The sequence below is a fragment of the Microcaecilia unicolor genome, chromosome 12 (assembly GCF_901765095.1).
Source record: "Microcaecilia unicolor chromosome 12, aMicUni1.1, whole genome shotgun sequence".
NCBI classification, from domain to species: domain Eukaryota; kingdom Metazoa; phylum Chordata; class Amphibia; order Gymnophiona; family Siphonopidae; genus Microcaecilia; species Microcaecilia unicolor.
The window spans coordinates 84,697,239-84,725,158 of record NC_044042.1 but is presented as its reverse complement, the minus strand read 5'-3'; the positions used below and the strand labels follow the sequence as shown (position 1 = coordinate 84,725,158).

At 45.3% G+C, this 27,920-nt stretch overlaps 1 protein-coding gene across 1 annotated transcript in view; it reads right to left on the bottom strand.

The window, feature by feature from the left end:
- SIAE (sialic acid acetylesterase) overlaps nucleotides 1-27,920 on the bottom strand; it is a 69,096-nt gene that overhangs the window by 12,025 nt on the left and 29,151 nt on the right. Inside the window, 4 exon segments of the mRNA XM_030220593.1 lie at nucleotides 1,503-1,657; nucleotides 9,446-9,579; nucleotides 10,206-10,324; nucleotides 23,059-23,242. Of these exon segments, the coding sequence (XP_030076453.1) occupies nucleotides 1,503-1,657; nucleotides 9,446-9,579; nucleotides 10,206-10,324; nucleotides 23,059-23,242 (592 nt within the window).

Genomic DNA, 27,920 nt, shown 5'->3' with positions numbered 1-27,920 from the left:
AAACGATCTATGAACTAACTAACTTCTGCAAACTACTGAAGACCCATCTCTTCAACAAGGCATACCACAAAGATCAATAAATGTGAACTCCTAACAAACATATAAAGGGCGAGTGACCGTACTCACTCGCAAATGCGCAGTAGAGACTTCCCTCTCTGCCCCGCCCCCGCTTTAATACGTGATGATGGGGGCGGGACAGAGAGGGAAGTCTCTACTGGCATGCTGCAGACGTCAGAACCGCTCCCCCTCCCCCCTCCCCCGGAGTCGCCGCCGCCCCTCCATCTGGCCCAAGCACTGTGAACTTATATCAGCACGCAGCAGCAGGCACATCAGCAAAGCTGCCTTCGGCCTTCCTTCTCTGCCTTTGTCCCGCCCTCGCCGACGTTACGTCACACGAGGGCGGGACACAGGCAGAGAAGGAAGCCCGTCCCGACGGCAGCTTTGCTGATGTGCCTGCTGCTGCGTGCTGATATAAGTTCACAGTGCTCGGGCCAGATGGAGGGGCGGCAGCAGTGACTCTGGGGGGGGGGGGGGGCTCAGAACCCCCCCATTCCAAAAGTAGCACGGCTAGTACATATATATCCAGAACTGTCTTACAATGTTTGCTTGTTAATCTATTATCATGTTACTCAAGATCCTTCTGTAATACTAAATGTATATTTTATCATGTTGCCACCATTCATGATGTATTGTAAGCCACATTGAGCCTGCAAAATGTGGGATACAAATGCAATAAATAAATAAATAAATAGATTTAACTGATTTGGGTAAAGCATTCCACAGTTGTGTGCCCATGAAGGTGAAGTTGGAGGCATAAGTAGATTTGTACTTAAGTCCACTACAGTCTGGGTAGTGTCAATTTAAATAGGATCATGAGAGACTGAATCTGTTTCTGAGTGGTAAGTCAACCAATTCAAGCATATAATCTGGAACTTCCCCTTATATGATCCTGTGAATCAAGGTGCATACCTTAAAGGCAACCCATTCTCTAATGGGAAGCCAATGCAGTTTTTCGCGACCACCAAACTTAGCCAGTGCCGCAATGAAAATCTTGGGATAGCCGGCTATATCCCGTGATATAACCGGCTGTCTTTAAGCTGCTAAACGGTGATATTCAGCGCTGGATAGCTGGTTATTCGGTGCTGAATATCGCCAGATAGCCGGTTAGGTGCCGTTTCAGTGGTCATTTCCCTTTAAATATTGGGCGGGATGTTCTTTTTAAGGTGTCTCTGTGACTGTGAGGGAGTGCGGTTAAAGGGGAGCAGTAACTTCCTATAGGGACCCTCACATTATGATGAACATGAAAATGAAGACGATTTTTGTATCTTATACACTTTTAGGCAAGTTACAAAACGGACAATAAAATTTCAATAGACAATACATGTAAAATACACTACCAAAATATAAAAGATTTTAATCCTTTTCCTAAAGCTTAAGAAATTCAGACAAAAATATACACATGAAAATAACCACCATATGCATCTATTATCCATTCAGTGTACCTGCCATATGGAGAATTTTCATCACATAGATCCATTGCAACAGCCATGAATGTGTTTTGCATTTTGGGGTTAGGAACATAGCCATAATCATCTGTCTGATGCCATCTTATCCGTGGAAAACAGTCAGTGAATTCCTTTCGAAGGTATGTGGATAGCTGAAATACAAGAACATTTCTGTAGTATGCATGCGTACAAGGAGGAAGAAAAGCTAGAGCAGGTGATGTAGACTGGGGCTTGAGGGGACCCAACCTTGGACAATGATTAATTTTTACTTCTACAGAGTTTACCAATCTATCTCATAAGAACATAAGAGTAGCCGTACTGGGTCAGACCAATGGTCCATCTAGCCCAATATCTTGTTTTCCAAACAGTGGCCAAGCCAAGTCACAAGAACCTGGCAAAAACCCAAATCGTGACAACACTCTATACTACAAATCCCAGGGCAAGCAGTTGCTTCCCATGTCTGTCTCAATAGCAAGTCTTAAGTCACGTGGAGGGGCATTTTCGATATGACGTCTAAATCCGATTTTGGACATCTTGCGGAAAACATCCAAAAATCCAGTAGTGAACATGGCCATTTTCAAAGCAAAAAAACGTTCAACTTTTGGTTTCAAAAATGGCCATTTACTAGATGTTTTAGTGCTCAGTGCACCTATCTTTTTGGCCCATGTTAAAAACCCCCCAAAAAACATCCCAAGGGAAAAATGCACAAAAACAAGCCACTGGGTAGCATTCTTAGTAGACTGGTCACACAGACATCCCAGCAGAGCAGTGGGGTACCCTAGGGGACACTGCAGTGGACTTGACATAAAAGGTCACCGGTACACATCTCACCGTTACCCCCTTATATTGTATGGTGAGTCCTCCAAAATCCTACTGTACCCAACTGTACACCACTACAATAGCCCTTATACCTGCAAGTGTCACCTATAAGTGGGCACAGTAGATTTTGGGTGGGTTTTGGAGGACTCACACTTTCCATCACAAGTGTAACAGTTAAAGTCAGATATGGGCCTGGGTCCTCTTCTCTACAGTGCTTTGCAACGACCACTAGGCTACTTCAGGGACCTGCTTGCTGCTCTAATAGGACTGGCAATAATATCTGACGCTGTCATAGAGACTGACATGTACATCTTTGGGGGGGGGGGGGGGGGATCATGCCTTAATCCCTCCAGTGTTTTGTTCCATTATGTGTTACGTCTGGGGAAGTGAGCCCTTGTGCCCCGGCTGAGCACGGCGAAGATGGAGCAGCACCGCACTCAGTCAGGCAGCCAGACAACCCCTAGCTTCACCTGGGAAGCGACCGCCGTTCCCCAAGAGTTGAGCCCCCAGGTGCAGGCGGCCACCAGGACTTCCGGAACTGGCTGGGTGTACGGCCACCAACCAGACAGGCGGGGAAGCTGACACAGTCCAGAGACCAGGGAGACAGCAACACAGCAGAAGAGCCCAGAGTCAGCCCAAAGTCTGGGCAGGCAGCAACACAGCAGAGTAGTCAGGAAACAGTCCAAGGTCTGGGCAGGCAGCAACACAGCAGAGTAGTCAGGAAACAATCCAAGGGTCAGAACACAGGATCATAAGATAACCGGCAGTAGAACACAGACTAGGACTGCGACCTCTACAGCAATAGAAGCGGAAGCATGGAAGGACTGGTGGCAGCAGGGGCGTATCTGCGTGGGGCCACAGGGGCCTGGGCCCCCTCCCCGCCGTCAACCCTCCCCCGCTGCTTACTTTTGCTGGCGGGGGGCCCCAACCCCCGCCAGCCGAGGTCCGACCCGCAGTCTTCATATTTCGTCTTCCTCCGTGGCCATGCTGCAAGGAAGTAACGCTGCAGTGCTGCTTCGTTGAATCCAGTTCGGAGTCTGACGTCGCAGCACGTTGTACGCGCGTACAACGTGCTGCGACGTCAGACTCTGAACTGGCGCATACAACGTGCTGCGACGTCAGACTCCGAGCTGGATTCAACGAAGCAGCACTGCAGCGTTACTTCCTTGCAGCATGGCCACGGAGGAAGACGAAATATGATGACTGCAGGTCAGACCTCGGCTGGCGGGGGTTGGGGCCCCCCGCCAGCAAAAGTAAGCAGCGGGGGAGGATTGACGGCGGGGAAGGGGGGTGGAGAGAGGAGGCGGCGGCGGCGGGGGGGGGGGGGGGAAAGGAGGCAAAAATGTGCCCCCCCTCTGGCTCTGGCCCCCCCCCTACCGCCGGATTCCAGATACGCCCCTGGGTGGCAGGGCTTTAAATAGTATAGGAATTAAGCTCAAACATGTGCAGCTGTTCCAAGATGGCTGCCCCCATCAGAGGAGATGCTCTACGCCCAAATATGGGCTTCCTTCCTGAAGCTGCCACAACCTGAGACGCCCATCTCCAAGATGGCCGCCCTATCCTGGAGATACCCACATCCAAGATGGCCGCCACATCCTCGAATGCGCATACCCTGTGCAAGCAGGCTGCACCTCAGGAGGAGTGTAACAGAGTGTAACATTATGGCAGAAAAATGTCCAAGTTTTGGGAACGTCCAAGTCCCGCCCCTAACATATCCCTTGTGATGGATGCACTGTGTACATACTGCATAGAAAACTGTCTTACAAATGAGTTTTGAAAATAGCCAGCGCCGTACCAAGGGTGGGGTGGTCCGCCCCGGGTGCATGCTACTGGGGGGGTGCCGTGTGCCTGTCGGCTCCGCTGGTTCCCTACTCCCTCTGCCCCGGAACAGGTTACTTCCTGTTCCGGGGCAGAGGGAGCCAGCAGAACCGAGAGCCTCGCGGCTGCTCCCCGCAGGGAAAGATGCACCCGGGGGGGGGGGGGGGGGGGGCTGATGCGCCGGGGGGGAGGGGTGTGTCATTTCGCCAGGGGGGGGGGTCGTGCTTAGGGTTACCATACGTCCGGATTTACCCAGACATGTCCTCTTTTTGGGGACATGGCCGGGCTTCCGGACGGATTTGGCCAGCCTGCCCGTTTGTCCGGATTTCTGGACAAACGGGCTGGCTGGCGGGGGCGGGACTCCCCTACTCTACTCTACTATTCCTGGTGGTCTAGAGGTACCTCTTCGGGGCAGGAAAGAGCCCCCTCTTTCCTGCCCGGAGCGCTGCTGCTAGCTACCCTGCATCCTGTGAGTCCAGCTCTCGGAGTTTCAAAATGGCCGCCGAGAGTTTAAGCAGACTCGCAAGACTTCAACTCTGGGCGGCCATTTTGAAACGCCGAGAGCCGGACTCACAGGATGCAGGGCAGCTGGAAGCAGCGCTCTGGACAGGAAAGAGGGGGCTCTTTCCTGCCCCGAAGAGGTACCTCTAAACCACCAGGGATAGTAGAGTAAGGGGAGGGGAGGTGACAGGGGGTGGGGAGTGGAGATGACAGGGGGGAGGAGGGGGTGACCGGGGGAGGGGAATATGCGTCAGGGGCAGGGCGAGGATGTGAAAGTGGCGGGGCAGGGGGCGTGAAAAGGGCGGGGCAAGTGTCCTCTTTTTATGAGAACAAAAAATGGTAACCCTAGTTGTGCTGCACCTGGGGGAGGGGGGTGCGCATCAGCGATCCGCCCCAGGTGGCAGCCGACCTAGGATCGTCACTGAAAATAGTGATTTGAATGTTTTGGGAAAAAAAGTCCATCTGCCACTTTCTGCCATATTTTGGTATTTTGGATGTTTTTTTGTTATGAAAATGAGCCCCCAGGGGGGCAAAACCTGACTGCCGATCTGAACAGACGCCATGGGATGAGAGCTCCTAAGTATTAAGCCACAATTTTCAAGAATGTCGTATAGTCTCCCGATTCTTCTGGACAAGAAACTTCACTAATCTATTATTCAACATTTTTATTGATGACAATCACAATAAGATACATTCCACATCTGGCATAAATAACATATCAACATCATAACATACATAACAAAAAGCCAGTGATTGAGTCCGTCATCAATTTTTGTTTTCACATTTTCACCCCCCCCACCCTCCCATCCTCCCACATCCTTACCCCTTTCCCCTCCCGTTACCCTCTCCCCTCCCTCGCGTGCCCTAGGACTTGGACTCTGATAGTCCTAGGGTACCCCACCCCCTCCCCTAGTGGAGCCATATATGTCTCATGGACACTCGCTGGGGCTCCTGACAATGTCATCCTACCCCTTATTCAGAAGCAAACTTCGCCCCTTTGGACTCAATGTCTGTAAATAAGGGCCCCAAATCTGTGTAAAACGTGCTAAACACTGCGGGGAACTTCACTAATCTAATAAATACTTGTTCCGATGGCCTTAAATAAAAATCTTAAACAAGATTCACTTAACTCTGCGGCCCTGAGCGGAAAAAGGCTTAAGCCACAACCCTCCATGCCAGAGAAAATGGTGCCAAAAACCTCTGAGATGCAACTCGACCTCCTCATTGCTGAAATGCGATCCTTTAAATCCAATCCATTATGTTTGAGCAAGTGGAAGCTACTAAAGCAGTTCGCACCGAAACTGAATCCTTAAATTCTCAATTTGTAGAAGTCAGATCTCGCTTGGATGCGATGGAAATACAATCTCACGAATTTTCTGAAAAGCTCATGTTTATTGAGAAACATGACCGAGACATCCGCTTGCTTCAGAAGGATTTGAAGGACCTATCTAATTGCCAACGCAGATCTAATGTTAGAATACTAGTAAAAAAGGCCAGTTTCTGAAAGAAATGAAACGGGCGCTAGCAAGGTTGTCCTCTAATGGCAATTATGTTTTTAAGGGAAATTTTAGAAGAGAGTATGTGTGAGAGAGAGTAAGTGAGTATGTGTAAGACAGTGAATGAGTATGTGTCAGAGAGTATGTGTGAGAGAGAAAGTGTGTGTCAGAGAAAAAGACAGAATGTGTGTGTCTGTCTGTGTGAGTGAGAGAGTGTAGTGTGTGTCCTGTGTGCACCAATTATGCTCTTTCCTCTGCATTCATCCATATGCAGCAAACGTCCTCTGTGCTGCATCCATGTGCAGCATCTCTCCCCTGCCCCCTCCATCCATCGTGATGTAGCAATTCTCCTCTGTCCGTTGCCCTCCCCCCCTACATGTGCATCAACTCTGCATTCTCCTCTGGCCTCCTCACCCCTTCCCTCCTCTCCCCCTGCCCCCCTCCATCCACCCATGTCCAGTGACTCTCTTCTCTCCCCTGACCCCCCTCCATCCACCCATGTCCAGCGACTCTCTTTTCTCCTCTGCCCCCCCTCCATCCACCCACCCATGCCCAGCGACTCTCCTCTCCTCTGACCCCCTCCATCCACCCATGCCCAGCAACACTCCTCTCTCCCCTGCCCCCCTTCCATCCACCCATGTCCAGTGACCCTCCTCTCTCCCCTTCCCCCCTCCATCCACCCATGTCCAGCGACTCTTCTCTCCCCTGCCCCCTCCATCCACCCATGCCAAGCGACACTCCTCTCTCTCCCCTGCCCCCCTCCATCCATCCATCCATGTCCAGTGACCCTCCACTCTCCCCTGTCCCCCCTCCATCCACCCATGTCCAGCAACCCTCCTCTCTCCCCTGCCCCCCCTCCATCCACCCATGGCCAGCGACCCTCCTCTCTCCCCTGCCCCTCCTCCAGCAACCCATGGCCAGTGACCCTCCTCTCCCCCTGCCCCCCCTTCAGCCACCCATGTCCAGCGACTCTCCTCTCTCCCCTGTCTCCCCTCCAGCCACCCAGGTTGTCCAGCGAATTCTTCGGGGCAGGCAGGAAAGATCCCCAGTCTTGCCTGCCCGCTGCTGGCGCTGACCCTCCCCCGCAGTCGGATCGTTCAAAATGGCCGCTGAGACTTCTGCTGAAGTCTTGGAGGCCACCCTTGTAAGTCTCAGCGGCCTCCATTTGCTGGACATGGGTGGCTGGAGGGGGGCTGGGGGAGAGGAGGGTCGCTGGACATGGGTGGCTTTCAGTCTTGCAATTCCATTCCTATCTCTTCTCCTTTCTCCAATATATCTGAAAAAGTCTTGTCACCTCTCTTTACATCTTTAGCCATTTTTCTTCTGTTCGCGCTTTCGCTAGCCATATTTCCCTCTTCGCTTCTTTCAGTTTAATCCGATAATCTTTTCTGTGATCCTCTCGTTGCGTTCTTTTGTATTTCTTGAATAAAGCCTCTTTTGCTCTTATTTTTTCAGCTACTTGTTTGGAGAACCATATAGGCTTCCTGCTTCTCTTGTTTTGTTTACTTTCCTCACAAAAAGATCAGTCGCCATATTTATAGCAACCTTTAGCTTGGACCACTGTTTTTCTACTTCTCCTATGCCTTCCCATGCCAACAGCTCCTTCTTCAGGTATTCCCCCATTTTATCAGAATCAGTATGTCTGAAATCCAGTACTTTGAGTTTTGTGCGTCCGCACTCCGCCTTCGCTCTTATATCAAACCATGCGGGGTGATGATCACTATTACATAGGTGGGCACCCACCCAGATATCAGAAACACTATCTCCATTAGTGAGCACTAGATCTAGCATTGACCCTTCCCTCGTGGGTTCCGTCACCATTTGTCTGAGCAAGGCACTTTGACAGGCATCCACAATCTCCCTACTTCTTTCCAATTCCGCAGATGGGACGTTCTAATCCACGTCAGACAAATTGAAATCTCCCAAAAGTAGCACCTCCCCTTTCATACCAATCTTTTGAATATCTTCTATCAGATCCTTGTCTAACTTCTCCGTTTGCGCAGGAGGTCTGTAGATAACTCCCATGTGGATACAGGTTCCGTCTTCTCTTTCCAGGATGATCCATAAAGCTTCTTCTTTTCCCCAGGTTCCTCGCATTTCAGTCGCTCTGATATTCTCTCTCACATACAGAGCCACTCCTCCACCTCTTCGGCCCTCTCTATCCTTTCTAAAAAGATTATAGCCCAGTACGGTCACATCCCATTCATGAGAATTGTTGAACCACGTCTCCGTAATAGCAACAATTCAAATTAATTATTTAATACTCAACTTATCCTATTATATGGGAGTGAGGTACAGGGTCTGACATTAACCCACAACTGTGCAGAATAAAGGCAATTCTATAACTAAACACCTACACTTAGAGGCCCTATTACAAAGCAGTGATAGGGCTACCGCACAGGCAGCACATGCAGAATCAGCCCTACCAGGGTGTCCTGAGGCATCCCACTGTATTTCTGAGATCAGTGTGTGCCATTTCCCTCACTAGAAAATAGGGGGCAGGGAGTAGGCATTCCCAGAGGTAATCAGGCTGCCCGATTACCGCATAAGTAGTGCGTGAGCCCTTACTGCCTACTAAATAGGAGGCGGCAAGGGCTACTACTACTACTACTACTTATCATTTCTATAGCGCTACTAGACGTACGTAGCACTGTACACTTGAACTTGAAGAGACAATCCCTGCTCGACAGAGCTTACAATCTAATTAGGACAGACAAAGAGGACAAACAAGAGATAAGGGAATATTAAAGTGAGGATGATAAAATAAGGGTTCTGAACAAGTGAATAAGGGTTAGGAGTTAAAAGCAGCATCAAAAAGGTGGGCTTTTATCCTAGATTTGAAGATGGCCAGAGATGGAGCTTGATGTACCGGCTCAGGAAGTCTATTCCAGGCATAAGGTGCAGCAAGATAAAAGGAACGGAGTCTGGAGTTAGCAGTGGAGGAGAACAGAGTTCCCGGGGAGGAATGTAGGGAGAGATGAGAGTGGAGAGGTACTGAGGAGCTGCAGAGTGAAAGCACTTATAGATCAATAAGAGGAGTTTCATATCCAGTAAATGTCATTGACTTTCAAACATTTATCTCACAGGCCAAATTTAAGAATCAGATGAAAGGCCCACAGCACTTCTTGCAAAATTTTGCTTGCATGATTTTCACTGTGGATTTATTTTTATTTTTTACTTGCCTGAATTTGCAGGAAAAGACACAGCAGACACCACCAGGGCTCAAACTGGGCAAGGAATGTTTAATGAAACGTAGCATGTGAAATAAGAGTGCTATAAGTAATGACAATTCTTGTTTAAAATTACCTGCACAAATCCAAAAGGAAAGTTCTCATCAGTTTGTCCGTGCGACCCTTCATGGAAAGCCCTGCGCCAGTCCTCAATCATGGCTGGGAAAGTGCAGTTATACAGATCGGTGTTCAGTTCTGTGTTTGCCTCACCTACAAAAAGAACCAAAATGTATCACATTTAAGACCGGAAGGGGTGTCCTATTGTAATGGAGGATAGTGATCAAAGAAACCTCTTCTGGTCCTCACTGGCTCCAGCCACTGGGTTCATCTTTCTGTACATCTGCTCTGTTTTTGCACCATCAACTTTCCCTTCACCTCTCTGACCCTATCACCCAGACAATTTAAAAGCAAATTACTTGCCTTCCAAGTCCTGGAGCATAATCCATCCTCACCTCTCAAACATGTTTCTGAGTCACTAACTGCCTCTTTCCTCTACCCACAATCTTGGTCTCTAGGTTCATAGTGTAAAGCTAGGATCCTTAAACCTCTGTTATTTAGACAAGGACTGTACTACAATTCTATAAGATACTTCTGTTTAGCTAACAGCATCTCATGGCCTGGATACTCTGACTGGATGTGATCAAATAGTGTAGCTGGATGATCTCTCCACATTCTGAAGAATCGAGGGAGACCTGCTCAGACTGGGAATCTCTTGCCTTCTTTTAAGGTCAACTGCAGTCAGTGCACTCTTCTCATACTGAATTACCAGAAGCACGACTCACTGATGGACATAAGAAGAGTTTGTCCCATTTGATAGACCACCGATCACCCCTTACCTTGGTACCAAATAGCTCCTTTAATAGTCATGTTCAGAAGTGGATGAATCATTGCATTCCAGAGAACAGAGTGCACGTCAGGTCCATACATGTCTTCCAGAACACTAAAATTTGGGTAACTTTAAAACAAGTGGAAAAAAAAATAACTGATGATGTTACAGTAAATTATTTTTCAGTATTATGGAAAGCAGAACTACAATTGTTGATATGTTTATAGATTTTCTCTTAGGCTTTCTATTTTGTCTAACATGAGTAGTCTGTAAGTTGCTAAGTCATCTTCTTTTGAAGTATTGTCAGGCCAATTTTCAGCCAAGGTAGAGCACCTCATCTATGTGACGACATTTTGACTGCTTATATATTTAAGAAAATGTTATCCAAAAATCTAGGCACCTATATGTGGCTGAAAAGTTTCCAAAACCAAGTCCGTTAACATTTGCCACTAGATTCAGGTTGCTCAGCCCTGGCTGAAAACTAAACTCAGCCAAGCCAGTCCTCTCTGCTCGAGCCACAATCCTCTTCCTTTTGAACCCTGAGACTTAAAAGACCAGTTGCCCCAAGCTACTACTCTCTCCCTCCCTCCTGAAGAATCATGATAAACAACCCACCCCATGGGTCAGAATCCTCTCCTCCACCCCTGGAATGGTGATGTTCTGCAGCATGCCCTCCCCAAGAAGACTCTACAATCATCTATGCTCCTCTGAAATCTTACCTCATGATTTCTATGGGTCTTTCATCTTCATGGCAGGAGGGATGCAATTTGCCCCTTCCCTGCACTGAATGATGCACTTGTTGCTAGGTGTTACAGTGGCAGTGGCAACAGGAAGGAGATCATGTCCCTTCTCTCTGTTAGGTAGAAAACCCTCAGGAATCATGATGTGAGATTTCAGAGAAGTGCAAGTGGTTTCACAGATCTATTTTTGGAGGGAAGGGAGTGCACTCAGAAGGATTTTGTATGAACATCCCGTTCATTCCTTAATCTCCATTATCCTACCTGCAGCGGCCTCAAATATAAATCCACCTACGCTTCCTACTTTTCCTTTATCAGCACCCAATTATGGAACGCAATGCCTAAAGCTGTCAAAACTACTCGAAACCATCTCAACTTCAAGAAATTACTCAAGACCAGCCTATTCGGGAAGGCCTACCCCCAGGCTCCAATATAAACCATAAAGCCCCTCAAAACAGAATATAAATGGACCATTTTGGACTCTCTTACTTTTCCCCTTTTTACCTTTTCTATCTATCCTCTCTGATTTTCACACTATATTGTAAGTGTATAAATGCTGGACTGGCGATAGCCTTTTCGGCTTATTGTAAGCCACATTGAGCCTGCAAACATGTGGGAAAATGTGGGATATAAATGTGATAGATAAATAAATAAATGGGAGCATGGGATCACAACTCAAATGAATGGAGGGAGGGTACGTAAGCTATCAGAATCATTCATTGTTTATCAAGGGATAAGACTCAGTTCGTAGTACTCACTTCCAGCATCACTCTCGATGGGACCACCTACCCCATAGCAGACAACCTGAAAATCCTAGGAATCGCACTAGACTGAGGCCTGTCCTTCAAAGCACAAGCAAAGAATACTGTGACCAAAATATTCCACACACTGTGGAAATTGAGGCACATCAGAAGCTGCTTTCCAAGAGAAGTTTTCCGGATGCTTGTACAAACCCTAACCCTTGTACACATTGACTACTGTAACGGCATCTATGCCGGCTGCAAAGAGTCTATTATTAAAAAACAAATGGCACAAAACACCACTGCTCACCTGATCTTCAGAAAATCGCACTTTGAAAGAGCCAGCCCACCAGCGCAGCTTAGTAAATAAGGGGGGGGGGGGGGGATTTATAAAACCAGAAAAAAAGAAAGGAACTCCAATAAACAATAAAAAAAGACACAATCTTACGGAAAGAGGATCCATTCAAGTGCTGAGAATAAGAATACAGTATCCTATCTAAATTATAGATCACTCAAATGTAATAGGATTTGGCAACGGACGATCACATTTTGGGGGAAGAGTATTTTAAGTATCAGGATGCAGAAAAGAAGGAGGGGATGATTTTCTAGATCTGAGATCATTAGCTCTAAGCACAGGAATAGCACTTAAATTTAGGCTTAGACTAAGCATCCCCCTGTCTAATTTTGAAGCACAGGAGTGGCCGAGGGAATGGAGCAGTAATCTGAAGACCAAATCTGACACATGGCACCGAAAATCCACATCGGTGCCTGAATTCCCTCCCCTGAACTAAGTTTGCCTAGCTGCTCACCTATTTGTTTTAGGTGCTGAGCAGGGCAAGTTTCCTTTCACAAGATCTAAGCACATACCCCCCAGATTCTATATACTGCGACTAGATTTGCACACACAACTCAATTGGTTAACTAGCTAATCAGCATTGATAATTGGATGTTAATGTTAACATGCAATTATCAGTACTAATTGAGATTTACGTGCATAACTCAATAAGGGCCCTATTTACTAAGCCGTACTGTAGGCACGCAAACATTTTAGCGCAAGCTAAAAATTAGCACATGCTAACACTAGAGACACCTATTGGAATATAATGGGTGTCTCTATTGTTAGCACACACTAATTTTTAGCGCATGCTAAAAAGTTAGTGCGCCTACGACGCAGCTTAGTAAACGGGGCCCTAGGTGTATTCTATAAGGCAATGCACATAAATCGTACCGCGTGGATCCCATAAGTAGGCATGGTCATGGGAGGAGCATGGGCAGGTGGTGGACATTCCTAAAATGTATGCCTAGTGTTGTAGAATAACCTGTTCTGTGCCTAAAGTTAGGAATGGGCATTTACACCAGCTTTTCATTGGTGTAATTTGCTGCACCTAAATTTTAGTCGTGTGGATGGCGTTAGGCATATTCTGTAAATCACGCCTAAAGGACTTGTGCCAGTTGTGCATCCAATAACACAAGTCTTGGAGTGGAGGAGTGGCCTAGTGGTTATGTTGGAATGTAATTGTATTTTTACATGCATTGCCTGTCACCTATTATTTCTCTGTGATTACTCTGTGACCTCTGATGTGAATTACTTAGAGAGGTCACATAGCTATGCAACTTCCTGTGGGGGTTTAGACACAGCACATGCAGCACATGGAGCACATGGAGCTTATGATCTCTCCTAACCTGAGAGGATCTATGGTGGTGTGAGCATCCATTACCATCTAAGCACATGGAAGGAGCTGATAATACAAATGTATAGTAATATGTATATATAAGCCTGTCTGATTATAATCTAACTACAAACTGTGAGTAAACAGATGTTTTGTTACTTCAACTTTAAAGTGACTCAGCAGTGACTTATTCAGGGGTGAATGAGAGAGAGATGAAGAAAGAAATTAACATTTCTAAAGCTGAAGCTGTGTGTACTAAAATCTGCTAATTATTTACTACAAATAATCCAACAAAAGGGTTACGGGCCCAGGGCTCAGGAATTGAAAAAGAAGAGAAATATTACCAGGCAGAAAAAAAGGCCACATTTTTCTCTTAAGTTTTAAAGGAAAGATTCAGTCTGTCTCTCTCTCCCCCCCCACACCAGACAGAAGGCTAAGAAAATGGCTGAGGGAAGAAATTCACCATTTTTCTATTCTCTCAAGGTGCCTAAATTAACTGAGTTTAATTATCGGCAGTGGGAACTAAGATTCATATGTCTCCTTCGAGCAAAAAGATTAAATATATGCTTAGATCAAGACAGAACAGCTGAAAATATGGCTGAATGGGACAATGCAAACTATTATGTGAAGTGCATGCTTTTGGAAGCTCTCTCAGAGAAACAAGCCATATTAGTGGAGGGAAAAGATACACCAAAGGACATTTTATATAAACTGAGAACTATGTATGCAACTACATATGCAAAGCAGCAACCAATTTGGCTGGCAGAGTTGAATGAAACCAAATTAAGGGATAAAAGTAAATGTAATGATCACATTATGCATCTTATGTCTTCATTTCAAAAGTTAGAACTTTCTGGAATTCCCATGTGTGATGCATTGAAAAGAGCATTTCTTTTTACCTCACTATCAAAGAAGTTTGATGTTTTTAGGTCTGTAAATGAGGCCATTGAAGGGCAATCTTTTGAACAGGCAACATCAAAACTAAGGCAGGAATGCATAATAAATGATTCTGAGGAGATGTGTTCTCAAAGTCAGTCAGAGAGAAATGAAACAAATTTCTTGGCAAAGAACAGAGGAAGGCGGAGCTATGGGAAAACTCCACCCAAGGGCAAGCTGATTTGCTACTCATGTGGAAAGGAGGGACATGTATCTAAATGGTGTAAGGAAACACAAAACACTCCCTCTAGCTCACCTAAGCCAATGGAACTAAAGAATTTTCAAACCAGGAAATGTATGAAGGACAAAGGTAAACACAAGGGCTTTCTAATGGCAGAAAAATCTTTGACTATGGTAAATAATAATTCAAATGAAAGTACTTGGATTTTGGATTCGGGGAGCACATGCCATTTAACCAATTGTAAGGATTTCTTTCAGGAAATGTGTCCAGAGGAAGGTATTCTTAAAACTGCAAACGCAGGGACTGCTAAGATCCAAGCAAAAGGTATTGGATTCTTAAAATGCAAAGTGTCTAATGAAGTTAAAGAAATTCCTGTAAGTGATGTCTTGTATATTCCCCAAGCAGTTTGCAATATGCTTAGTGTATCTACATTAGATAAGAAGGGATTTGTGATTCATTTTGAAAACAGTAAGTGCACAATCTCTAAAAATGATGAAGTGTATGCTGAAGCTTTTATGCATAATGATGTTTATAAGCTGAACATTTCAGGTGAAGCCTCACATATGGCGCAAGTAAGGAAGAATGATGGTAAATGTAGTCTGGAAATCTGGCACCGCCGCCTGGGACATCGTGATTTTAAGGTGATCCAGGATCTTCACAGTAAGCAACTGGCCACTGGCATTCAGATAAGTGCAGATGCTGGTAAAATGGAGAAATGCATAGACTGTGTTACTCAAAAAGGTGTGAGACCCTCATTTCCTGCATACACAGGAAATAGGAGTAATAAAGTGCTGGACTTAATACACAGTGACTTATGTGGACCGTTTAATATCCCATCATTGGGAAATAACAGATTTGTGCTAATATTCTTGGATGATTTCTCTAGATATTGTGTGGCCTATTTGCTGAAAGAAAAAAGTCAAGTCACAGACATGCTGAAGAAATACGTAGCCATGGTGAGCAATAAATTTGAAAGAAAACCAAAGGTTCTTCAGACCGACAATGGTGGTGAGTTCATTTCACAAAGCATGCGCACATTTCTAGAACAAGAAGGCATTCAACATATCACAACAGTAGCTTATACACCAGAGCAAAATTCTGTTGCAGAGAGAAAATTTAGGTCAATTGTGGAAATGACCAGATGTATGCTGTCAGATAGCAATCTCCCTAAAAGACTATGGGGGGAAGCCATTCTCACAGCAGTGTACCTACAAAACAGAATGCCAACGAAAGGCGCTGAGCGCACACCACATGAGACATGGCATGGTAGGAAGCCAAACCTGTCACACATAAGAACATTTGGAAGTACAGCATATGCTCATGTACCAAAGCAAAGAAGGCATAAGCTGGATTCCACAACAGAAAGGGGCATTTTAGTTGGCTATGCTCCAGGACACAAAGGATATAGAATTTTGAATCTGAAAACTGGCATTGTTGGCATAAGACATGTTACATATTTTGATGAAAACAAAAGGGTTGATAAAGGCTGGATTATCCCAGATGAGCCTTATCATCCAGAATATGAAACTAGAACCATAATAGACATGCCAGTGTATATAAATGCCATACCAAGGCAGATGTCTGAAAGCAACTCACCTGTATCTAACGAGGAACAGGCAGAGGAAGCAGACACAGAAAGGATCATTGAAGAAGACAGTACAGTTGGAGAAGGGGAATCAATTGGAGAAGGACTCTCAGATTTAGAGGATGCGGAAAGGTCAGACCAACCTGTTGTCAGACGCTCATCCAGGGAAAACAAAGGTGTTCCACCCCCAAGACTGTCTTACCTAACAAAGTCAGCAGAAGCTCAAGAGCCCTTAACATGGGATGAGATTGAGAAAATGCCAGCAGAAGAAGCTGCTGAATGGCATAAAGCTGCACAAGAAGAAATTGATGCATTGGATAAAAATAATAAATTTGGGATTTAAGCAAGGTGAAGCAGACAAATGCTTGTACACTAGGTGCAGAAATGGACAATATGCATACATTTTAGCTTTTGTTGATGATCTGCTCATTGCAAGCGAAAGTGAGCAAGAGTACAAGGACATTGTAAAATGTTTAAACCTCAATGTTGAGATAAAAGAACTGGGTAATGTGTCATACTATCTTGGCATAGAAATTGAGAAACAAAATGATGGTTCTTATCTTCTAAGCCAGAAGCAGAAAATAAATGAGCTTATTGAAAGTTTAGGTATGCAAGATGCCCAAGTTGTAAGCACTCCCATGATCACTGATTTTCTGAAGGATGAAACAGTAAGAGAACCTTTACCAGATAACATCCAATATAGATCAGCCATAGGTAAGCTTTTATATCTAGCTACCACATACAGGGCTGATATAGCAAATGCAGTAGGAATTTTGAGCAGAAGGGTCAGCTCACCTACCAAATCAGATTGGACTGCAGTTAAAAGGATGGTAAGGTATTTAAAGGGTACCATTGATTGTAAATTAAAGATTTCAGCCAATAGTAATCCAAAACTAATATGTTACTGTGATTCAGATTGGGCAGGGGATCATTCTGATTATAAATCCACAAGTGGATATGTGTTTATGTATGGAAATGTACAAATTTCATGGGCCAGTCATAAACAAAGTATTGTGAGTTTGTCTTCTACAGAAGCTGAATACGTGGCCGTATCGGAAGCGTGCAGAGAACTGATGTGGATTGAAAAACTTATGCTGGATTTCGGTATAGCTGAAAAGAGACCAATCCAGATAATGGAAGATAATCAGAGCTGCATCCGACTGTCACAGAATGACAAGGTTCAGTCACGCACCAAGCACATCGCAACGAAATACCACAACGTGCGAGAGTTGGCGAAAGAAGGGGTCATCAGTCTACACTATTGTCACACCAGTGAGATGACAGCTGACATCATGACCAAACCGTTACCCAGAGAACATTTTGTGAATCTGCGTATAAAGCTTGGACTTTGTATGAATAAATAATTGCATGACAGTTATGCATGAGAAGGGGTTTGTTGGAATGTAATTGTATTTTTACATGCATTGCCTGTCACCTATTATTTCTCTGTGATTACTCTGTGACCTCTGATGTGAATTACTTAGAGAGGTCACATAGCTATGCAACTTCCTGTGGGGGTTTAGACACAGCACATGCAGCACATGGAGCACATGGAGCTTATGATCTCTCCTAACCTGAGAGGATCTATGGTGGTGTGAGCATCCATTACCATCTAAGCACATGGAAGGAGCTGATAATACAAATGTATAGTAATATGTATATATAAGCCTGTCTGATTATAATCTAACTACAAACTGTGAGTAAACAGATGTTTTGTTACTTCAACTTTAAAGTGACTCAGCAGTGACTTATTCAGGGGTGAATGAGAGAGAGATGAAGAAAGAAATTAACATTTCTAAAGCTGAAGCTGTGTGTACTAAAATCTGCTAATTATTTACTACAAATAATCCAACAGGTTAGAGCACCGGTCTTGAAATCCAGAGGTGGCCAAATCCCACTGCTGTTCCTTGTGATCTTGGGCAAGTCACTTAACCCTCCATTGTCTCAGGTAGAAAAGTTAGTATCACGTTTGTGACTATGTCGATGCCTGTGCTCACCTCACCCCCCCCCCCCCCCCCCCCCCGGTGGCCAGGCTCGGTGGCTGCTATGGACTACTTTCCTTATGTTCCAGAAGTCATTCTAGTCCGGTCCGGATCTTCCAATCTGCTGGACTTGCTTGGGTGGTTTGGAACTAAGCAGCACCCTTACCTGTGGCTTCATCAGTGATTGCCTTTATTAGGCAAATGGAAACCCTTCAGCTTTGCCTTTGCAAATGCCTAAGGTCCAGGTTAGTGTTGGTGCAGTTTGCACTTCTGCGTTGTCTTGCTTAGCCTTGCTTTATAGTCTATGTCCCTAGTAGGTATTCCTTGTTTGTTTGTCTCCTGATTCCTTTCTGGAATCCAGTTCTGTTGGTTCCCTTTCCTTCCTGTCAGAGTACCCTGAACCCTTTGTGCAGTTAGCACTGCAGCCCTGCTTTTGCCTAGGTGCCTGTGGGCACTTCTGAACCCTGCCTGCTTTTGGCTTCCTTTCCCTCCTGTTTGAACCCCTTGTGCAGTTAGCACTGCAGCTCTGCTTTTGCCTAAGTGCCTGTGGGCATTTTTGAACCCTGTCTGCGTTTGGCTTCCTTTCCCTTCTGTCTGAGAACCTGTTTCCCCAGTGCAGTTTGTACTGCAGTCTTGCTTTTGTCTGGGTGCCTGCGGGCACTTCTGTATCCTGGTTCCCTGTTCACCTTGGGCTTCTGCCCTACCCTAGTTAGTCGAGCTTGTCTGAAAGTCCTTCACCCTGTAGGGGTATTTTTTTTTTTGTTACATTTGTACCCCGCGCTATCCCACTCATGGCAGGCTCAATGCGGCTTACATGGGGCAATGGAGGGTTAAGTGACTTGCCCAGAGTCACAAGGAGCTGCCTGTGCCGGGAATCAAACTCAGTTCCTCAGTTCCCCAGGACCAAAGTCCACCACCCTAACCACTAGGCCACTCCTCCACTCTGTACTTCCTCTGTTTGTGGCTGGCTGTCTTCAGCTTCAGTTCCCCTCCTGCTTGTGTCTGCCCTGCTTGCTTTCAGTTTCCTTCCAGTCCGGTCTGTTTGGAAATCCTGAATCCTGATTCCTTTCCTGAACCCTGTTTTGGCCAAGCTTGTTTAGTGTACCTTCTAGTGTGAGTTTCCTGGTGTTCCAGCCTGCTAGTTCCAGTTCCAGTTTTCATCCAAGTCCTGTCGGCTGCCTGCACCCAGGGGCTCAACCCCTGGGGAATGGCAGTCAAGTGTAGGTGAAGCCTGGTTCCAGTCCCGTGTGTTCCAGTCCAGGGTGATCCAGACCAGTGAGTTCCTGTCCAGTACGTTCCAGTCCAGTGTGTTCCAGTCCAGTGCATACCAGTCCGGTGTGTTCCAGTCCAGTGTGTACCAGTCCAATGTGTTCCGACTTGCTTGTCTGCGTCTGCAGTCCTTGCCTTTGCCAGTGTGCTAGCCCAGTGTTGGTTGGTGGGTTTTGCCTGCTGCTGCCGCTCCTCGTCAGCAGCCCAAGGGCTCACGATTGCTCCAGAGTTCGTGCCTACATGCTCCGAACCTGAGAACCTGACAGATTGTGAGCCCACCTGAGACAGAGAAATATCCAGAGTCCTTGAGCTACTACTGAAAAAGGTGTGAACAAAATCCAAATAAATAAATAATAAAAATAACAACAACAACTTCAGACACGGCTCCTAGAGTACGTCAAAGCGTGTGTTCAAATCGGCACTGATTTTTTTCAGCACTATATATAGAATCAGATCCATAACTCCTTAAGTTAGGCACCTAGGGAGTAAAATTCAGCCTGCAGCAATCAGTGCTTTTTAAGCTGCTGACCACCACGGGCTGAACTGAGCTTGGATGTTCAATGTGGAGTGGAGTAGTGGCCTAGTGGTTAGAGTGGTGGACTTTGGTCCTGGGGAACTGGGTTCGATTCCCACTGCACACCCATAACCGAACTGCTTACTGGTCGATCCAGACTGGTGCACAGTTAACTTGGCAGATAAGGTTAGGACAGCCAGGCATTGGGAACAGACAGTCTTCCCATCCCAAGAAGAGCCTGACCAGGAAAAGGGTGTTTGCAGCCTTGAAGTTCTGCTTTCTCCCATGTGCTGCCATTTTGGGTATGTCCCTGAGTCTGCATGGCACGAACAACCACGAGCACATGCAGAGATGCACACATCCACATTCATCCACCCTACCACAGATGTATATAAAACACAATAGGCTGGAATAATCGAGGTCTGTTCCCATAGAAACAGAATAAAAGAAACATCTTCATGAACTAGATGCTAAACGTGTGCAGTAATTCACACGATTACTCAACATCTTTGATTCTTCGCTACTCCTAAAAGGGTAAGAGGGGCCTAATTAAAATGTATCTGCTCAATATTCAGCTGCTGGTGGTCAGCATTTTGTTAAGCATTTAACTGCTGCTGACTAAATAGGACCCATCTCTAGGCATCGGTATTGAATATCCAGGCTTACCTGGGCATGTCCTGGCCAACGGCACTTATACGGGTTCCAGCTGACAACAGTCAAAGTACACCAGGAAAGAAGCATGTAGAAGGAGGCCAGAGAGGACAGAAAGAGGCCACATAAGTAAAGGGAAAGGGAAATGGAACTTAATATACCGCCTTTCTGATTTTTATTGCAACTACATTCAAAGCGGTTTACATACATTCAGGTACTTATTGTGTACTGGGGGCAATGGAGGGTTAAGTGACTTGCCCACAGTCACAAGAAGCTGCAGTGGGAATTGAACTCACTTCCTCAGGATCAAAGTCCGCTGCACTAATCACTAGGCTACTCCTCCACTAGCAACATTCCATGTAGAAGCCTGCCCTTGCAGATCACCAATGCGGCCGTGCAGGCTTCTGTTTCTGTGAGTCTGACGTGCAGGACGTCAGACTCACAGAAACAGAAGCCTGCGCGGCTGATCTGCAAGGGCAGGCTTCTACATGGAATGTTGCTAGTGGAATAGCAACATTCCCTGTAGAATCTCAAATAGTAGCAACATTCCATGTAGAATCTCAAATAGGGAAAGGGAAATGGGTCTTGATATACCGCCTTTCTGAGATTTTTGCAACTACAGTCAAAGTGGTTTACATATATTCAGGTACTTACTTTGTACCAGGGGAGTGCGGGAGGCCGGCCTGGTGCTGTCTTGTGTGCTGCTGGGTGGGAGGGAGGCCTGATGGTGGGTGCTGGGTGGGAGGGAAGCCTGATGGTGGATGCTGGGTGGGAGGGAGGCCTGATGGTGGGTGCTGGGTGGGAGGGAAGCCTGATGGTGGATGCTGGGTGGGAGGGAGGCCTGCTGCTGCTGCTGCGTGCTGGGTGGGAGGGAGACCTGATGGTGGGTGCTGGGTGGGAGGGAAGCCTGATGGTGGATGCTGGGTGGGAGGGAGGCCTGATGGTGGGTGCTGGGTGGGAGGGAAGCCTGATGGTGGATGCTGGGTGGGAGGGAGGCCTGCTGCTGCTGCGTGCTGGGTGGGAGGGAGGCCTGATGGTGGGTGCTGGGTGGGAGGGAGGCCTGGTGCTGGGTGCTGCTGGGTGCTGGGAGGTAGGGCAGGGGGGAGAGGAGGGCTGCTGGACATTTGTGGCTGGAGGGGAGAGGATGGTTGCTGGACATGGATGGAGGGCAAGAAATGAAGAAGAAAGGAGGAAAGTAAAGAAATCAATGGAAAGGAAGCCCTGGAAACGGAGTTAAGAGAACAGATAGAGAGCAGCAGAATCAGCGACTAGGACCAATATGGATAGAAAAACAAAATCACCAGACAACAAAGGTAGGAAAAATCATTTTATTTTCATTTTACTGTTTGGAATATGTCGAATTGGAGAATTTACATCTGCTGTCTTATTTTGCACTGGGCATACTGGAGCTGTAACAGCTTACAGAAATGATTTATAATGGAAGAAAGTCATGTTATTTTTTTCTCCTACACTAGTATAATATTTTCAATGATGTCTGTTTATATGCGCCATGGCTGGTGTAAGGGGTGTGGCTATCATAGGGGTGGAGTCATATGTGGTGACCCCGCCCATAATGACTACCGGCACTTTGCGATAAATAATTCGGTTTTGGGTTGCTGTTTGGGCACTCGGTCTCTAAAAGGTTCGCCATCACTGCACTAGGCTATTCCTCCACAGAGATAGTAAGCAGCCTCTAAGCCGCTCACAGGCATGTGCTGACTTAACCCTGGATATTCAATGCCGGGGCACATTAGACCTCTGGAATTAAAATATTTGGCTTAGTGTGGAATCCAGAAGTTAACTGGGCGTCAGCTGATATTCAGACCGGTGCCTGGTTAACTCGGGAGATAAAGTTAGGACATCATATTTGCTCTCCTTATTTTATTTGCCTGCTTAGCCACTTAACAGACTGAATATTGCCTCCAACCAGCTAAATAGCAGCTCAACCTAAATTTCACCCTGGACTGCTCATGGCTGCTGAGAGGTGGGTGGGGGGCAAGATTCCCTGGACCTGGCCTCCAAAGGGGGCCTGGCACCAGGGTTTGTGTCTCTCTCCTGCTCATGCTTGTTGGGACCCGGGTGATTGCGTTAATGTGATTACCCAGGTCCTTGCACACAAGAGCAGAAGAGTGACAGACCGAGGGAGGAACAGATGCAAGAAGGTAAGGGGACAGGGGCAGCGGCCCGAGTGGAGGGGCGTCAGTGGCAGCTGCAGCGGCCCTACCTGGGGCCCGGCTCCGTCTCTCGGCTGCCCTGGGACTGCCCCTAACTAGCCGGTTAGGAAATGGCTGGTTAGAACAGATAACCAGCAACACTACTTAGTTAGTGCCACCAAGTAATTGGCAGCTGGCCAGCTCAGTGGGGTTTAACCAGGCAGGTTCCTCTCCTGCCCGCTTAAATTCTTTTGAATATTGACCCCACAGAATAATACAAGGAAAATATCACATTTCCCCCAAAACTTTTGTGTGGCCCCCAAGACTTTCTAAATGTTTTCTACCTATGCCTGCAGCAATGTCATAAAACCTTTTAGAAACTGATTTAACTTTAGAAAGGAAAATTATTTTGTTCTTTATGTTTGTCATCTTCTCAGCCTCTTACCTTTTTACCGAGTTTGATAAGCCACACATTTCCAAAGCACGTTTGGAAGACCAAGCTTCAACAGGGGTACCACCCCAACATGATTCCACCAGTCCTATGGGATACTGTAGCTGGTCATACAAGTAACGGCCAAAAATCCAGCAGACCGCAGAGAAATATGTGAAATCACCATGTCCAATGTTTTCTGTTGAACAAGAAAAATAAATACAAAGTCTTAAAATTTGGAAAATCTGCATGATGTATGGCCCTATATTAAACAAAATGGGTTCCTCATATAAAGAATTTGCAGAACCAAAAGCTGATAAAACTGGGATTTTAATAAACTCATGGCTACTCACAGCAGGAGTCAGAAGATGTCCTGGGATAGATGCACTGGAGCTGATGGGGGATAGGAAGAGAGGAATGAAGAGACCAACCAACAGACTGAAGTATGTGGGAGCAGGTAAATGACAGAAACACCAAGGTATAAGAGAGGCAGGATTACAAACTGAGGTGCATGAGAGCTGTGGGGAGCTACTAAAAATGAGCTGAAATGAATTCACACAACATTATTTCAACATCTACCATTTATTAAACTTAATATACCACTCTTTTTATCAAACAGGTTAGAGAGGTGTAGAATAAAATATTATAAAAGAAATAAAATCAGAACTCCATAATATAATTGGAAAGTATCAAACATCCCAAGAAGAAGAAGGCATTCATTCATACACTGTGACCCCACTATTCTCTACCACCACGCCCACTACCCCACAAGCAGGGAGATAATCATACAGAGGCTCAAACCAGGGGACTTGAGAAAAGTTGTACGAAAGAGCAAAACCTCTAAAATGTTTAAATAAGGCAAATTTATTTAAAATACACTTCAGGACCACAGGCTGCAGCAGGGGTGAAAAACTAAAATAAACTCACAATAAAATTAATTAGTATAATAAAGATAAACATTTACAAAATTAACAAAATACTTTGAAAAACCCCATATAATTAAAGATGCTCTTTTAACTGTAAAGCAGCTGATAGCATAGTATAAACCATTTTAAAAAGCAATGGGGGAAATATTCAGCACACGACAGTCAGGATTTGTTTAATTGCTGGCAGCAGTGGGCAAATTAGCTCTGGATGTTCAGTGCCAGGCCATGTCTGGGCACCAGCACTGAACATCTAGGGTTAATTTAAGAAGGGGGAGACTGCCAGAGCTTATTTGGGTCCCAGCCAATATTCAGCCAGGACCTGCATAACTATTGAAAAGATCTACGGAGCCCTAGGACTTTATCCATGGAAAAAGGCTTACTGCAAAACATGTAAAAGCGTTTTGCAGTAATTTGCTATCATTGCGCACTAATCACGCAGTATTTTTGAAAATTTTCAGGAAGGGGCACGTCATGGGCAGGGCTGGTGTTAGACATTCAGGGCCCCGGGGCAGAAACCGGAGAGAGGGCCCAAAGGCTGGCCAGCCTATGCCTCCTTTAGCTTGAGTCAGGTTTGGGGCCCCCTATGGAATGAGGGCCCAAGGCCACTGCCATGCTTCCCACCCCCTAACACCCCCTGGTCATTGGCGTGGAAGTATTATCCAGCTAGCGCATTCACATTTAGTGTGCGTTATCTGGATAATGCAGACTAATGTGGGAGCACTTAGCACTTCCTACATAGGAGGTGTAAGTGCTCTAGCGTTAATATTTTTGCAGGTTTCGCATGCTAATAGAATAATTAGCACAGGACTTGCAAAAGGAAAAAAAAAGCCCCATTTTTGGGCTGCATTAGAAATGGGTTTAGTGCACAGGAAAGCCCTGCGTTAAAATGCACTAAGCCCATTTCTTTACAGTAAAAGGGCCCCTCTGTTCCTAAGGAGTGGAGGAGTGTCCTAGTGGTTAGTGTTGGAATGTAATTGTATTTTACATGCATTGCCTGTCAGATATTATTTCTCTGTGATTACTCTGTGACCTCTGATGTGAATTACTTAGAGAGGTCACACAGCTATGCAACTTCCTGTGGGGGTTAGACACTGCAGATGCAGCACATGGAGCACATGGAGCTCATGATCTCTCCTAACCTGAGAGGATCTATGGTGGTGTGAGCATCCATTACCATCTAAGCACATGGAAGGAGCTGATAATACAAATGTATAGTAATATGTATATATAAGCCTGTCTGATTATAATCTAACTACAAACTGTGAGTAAACAGATGTTTTGTTACTTCAACTTTAAAGTGACTCAGCAGTGAATTATTCAGGGGTGAATGAGAGAGAGATGAAGAAAGAAATTAACATTTCTAAAGCTGAAGCTGTGTGTACTAAAATCTGCTAATTATTTACTACAAATAATCCAACAAAAGGGTTATGGGCCCAGGGCTCAGGAATTGAAAAAGAAGAGAAATATTACCAGGCAGAAAAAAAGGCCACATTTTTCTCTTAAGTTTTAAAGGAAAGATTCAGTCTGTCTCTCTCTCCCCCCACACAGCAGACAGAAGGCTAAGAAAATGGCTGAGGGAAGAAATTCACCATTGTTCTATTCTCTCAAGGTGCCCAGATTAACTGAGTTTAATTATCAGCAGTGGGAACTAAGATTCATATGTCTCCTTCGAGCAAAAAGATTAGATATATGCTTAGACCAAGACAGAACAGCTGAAAATATGGCTGAATGGGACAATGCAAACTATTATGTGAAGTGCATGCTTTTGGAAGCTCTCTCAGAGAAACAAGCCATATTAGTGGAGGGAAAAGATACACCAAAGGACATTTTATATAAACTGAGAACTATGTATGCAACTACATATGCAAAGCAGCAACCAATTTGGTTGGCAGAGTTGAATGAAACCAAATTAAGGGATAAAAGTAAATGTAATGATCACATTATGCATCTTATGTCTTCATTTCAAAAGCTAGAACTTTCTGGAATTCCCATGTGTGATGCATTGAAAAGAGCATTTCTTTTTACCTCACTATCAAAGAAGTTTGATGTTTTTAGGTCTGTAAATGAGGCCATTGAAGGGCAATCTTTTGAACAGGCAACATCAAAACTAAGGCAGGAATGCATAATAAATGATTCTGAGGAGATGTGTTCTCAAAGTCAGTCAGAGAGAAATGAAACAAATTTCTTGGCAAAGAACAGAGGAAGGCGGAGCTATGGGAAAACTCCACCCAAGGGCAAGCTGATTTGCTACTCATGTGGAAAGGAGGGACATGTATCTAAATGGTGTAAGGAAACACAAAACACTCCCTCTAGCTCACCTAAGCCAATGGAACTAAAGAATTTTCAAACCAGGAAATGTATGAAGGACAAAGATAAACACAAGGGCTTTCTAATGGCAGAAAAATCTTTGACTATGGTAAATAATAATTCAAATGAAAGTACTTGGATTTTGGATTCGGGGAGCACATGCCATTTAGCCAATTGTAAGGATTTCTTTCAGGAAATGTGTCCAGAGGAAGGTATTCTTAAAACTGCAAACGCAGGGACTGCTAAGATCCAAGCAAAAGGTATTGGATTCTTAAAATGCAAAGTGTCTAATGAAGTTAAAGAAATTCCTGTAAGTGATGTCTTGTATATTCCCCAAGCAGTTTGCAATATGCTTAGTGTATCTACATTAGATAAGAAGGGATTTGTGATTCATTTTGAAAACAGTAAGTGCACAATCTCTAAAAATGATGAAGTGTATGCTGAAGCTTTTATGCATAATGATGTTTATAAGCTGAACATTTCAGGTGAAGCCTCATATATGGCGCAAGTAAGGAAGAATGATGGTAAATGTAGTCTGGAAATCTGGCACCGCCGCCTGGGACATCGTGATTCTAAGGTGATCCAGGATCTTTACAGTAAGCAACTGGCCACCGGCATTCAGATAAGTGCAGATGCTGGTAAAATGGAGAAATGCATAGACTGTGTTACTCAAAAAGGTGTGAGACCCTCATTTCCTGCATACACAGGAAATAGGAGTAATAAAGTGCTGGACAATACACAGTGACTTATGTGGACCGTTTAATATCCCATCATTGGGAAATAACAGATTTGTGCTAATATTCTTGGATGATTTCTCTAGATATTGTGTGGCCTATTTGCTGAAAGAAAAAAGTCAAGTCACAGACATGCTGAAGAAATACGTAGCCATGGTGAGCAACAAATTTGAAAGAAAACCAAAGGTTCTTCAGACCGACAATGGTGGTGAGTTCACTTCACAAAGCATGCGCACATTTCTAGAACAAGAAGGCATTCAACATATCACAACAGTAGCTTATACACCAGAGCAAAATTCTGTTGCAGAGAGAAAATTTAGGTCACTTGTGGAAATGACCAGATGTATGCTGTCAGATAGCAATCTCCCTAAAAGACTATGGGGGGAAGCCATTCTCACAGCAGTGTACCTACAAAACAGAATGCCAACTAAAGGCGCTGAGCGCACACCACATGAGACATGGCATGGTAGGAAGCCAAACCTGTCACACATAAGAACATTTGGAAGTACAGCATATGCTCATGTACCAAAGCAAAGAAGGCATAAGCTGGATTCCACAACAGAAAGGGGCATTTTAGTTGGCTATGCTCCAGGACACAAAGGATATAGAATTTTGAATCTGAAAACTGGCATTGTTGGCATAAGACATGTTACATGTTTTGATGAAAACAAAAGGGTTGATAAAGGCTGGATTATCCCAGATGAGCCTTATCATCCAGAATATGAAACTAGAACCATAATAGACATGCCAGTGTATATAAATGCCATACCAAGGCAGATGTCTGAAAGCAACTCACCTGTATCTAACGAGGAACAGGCAGAGGAAACAGACACAGAAAGGATCATTGAAGAAGACAGTACAGTTGGAGAAGGGGAATCAATTGGAGAAGGACTCTCAGATTTAGAGGATG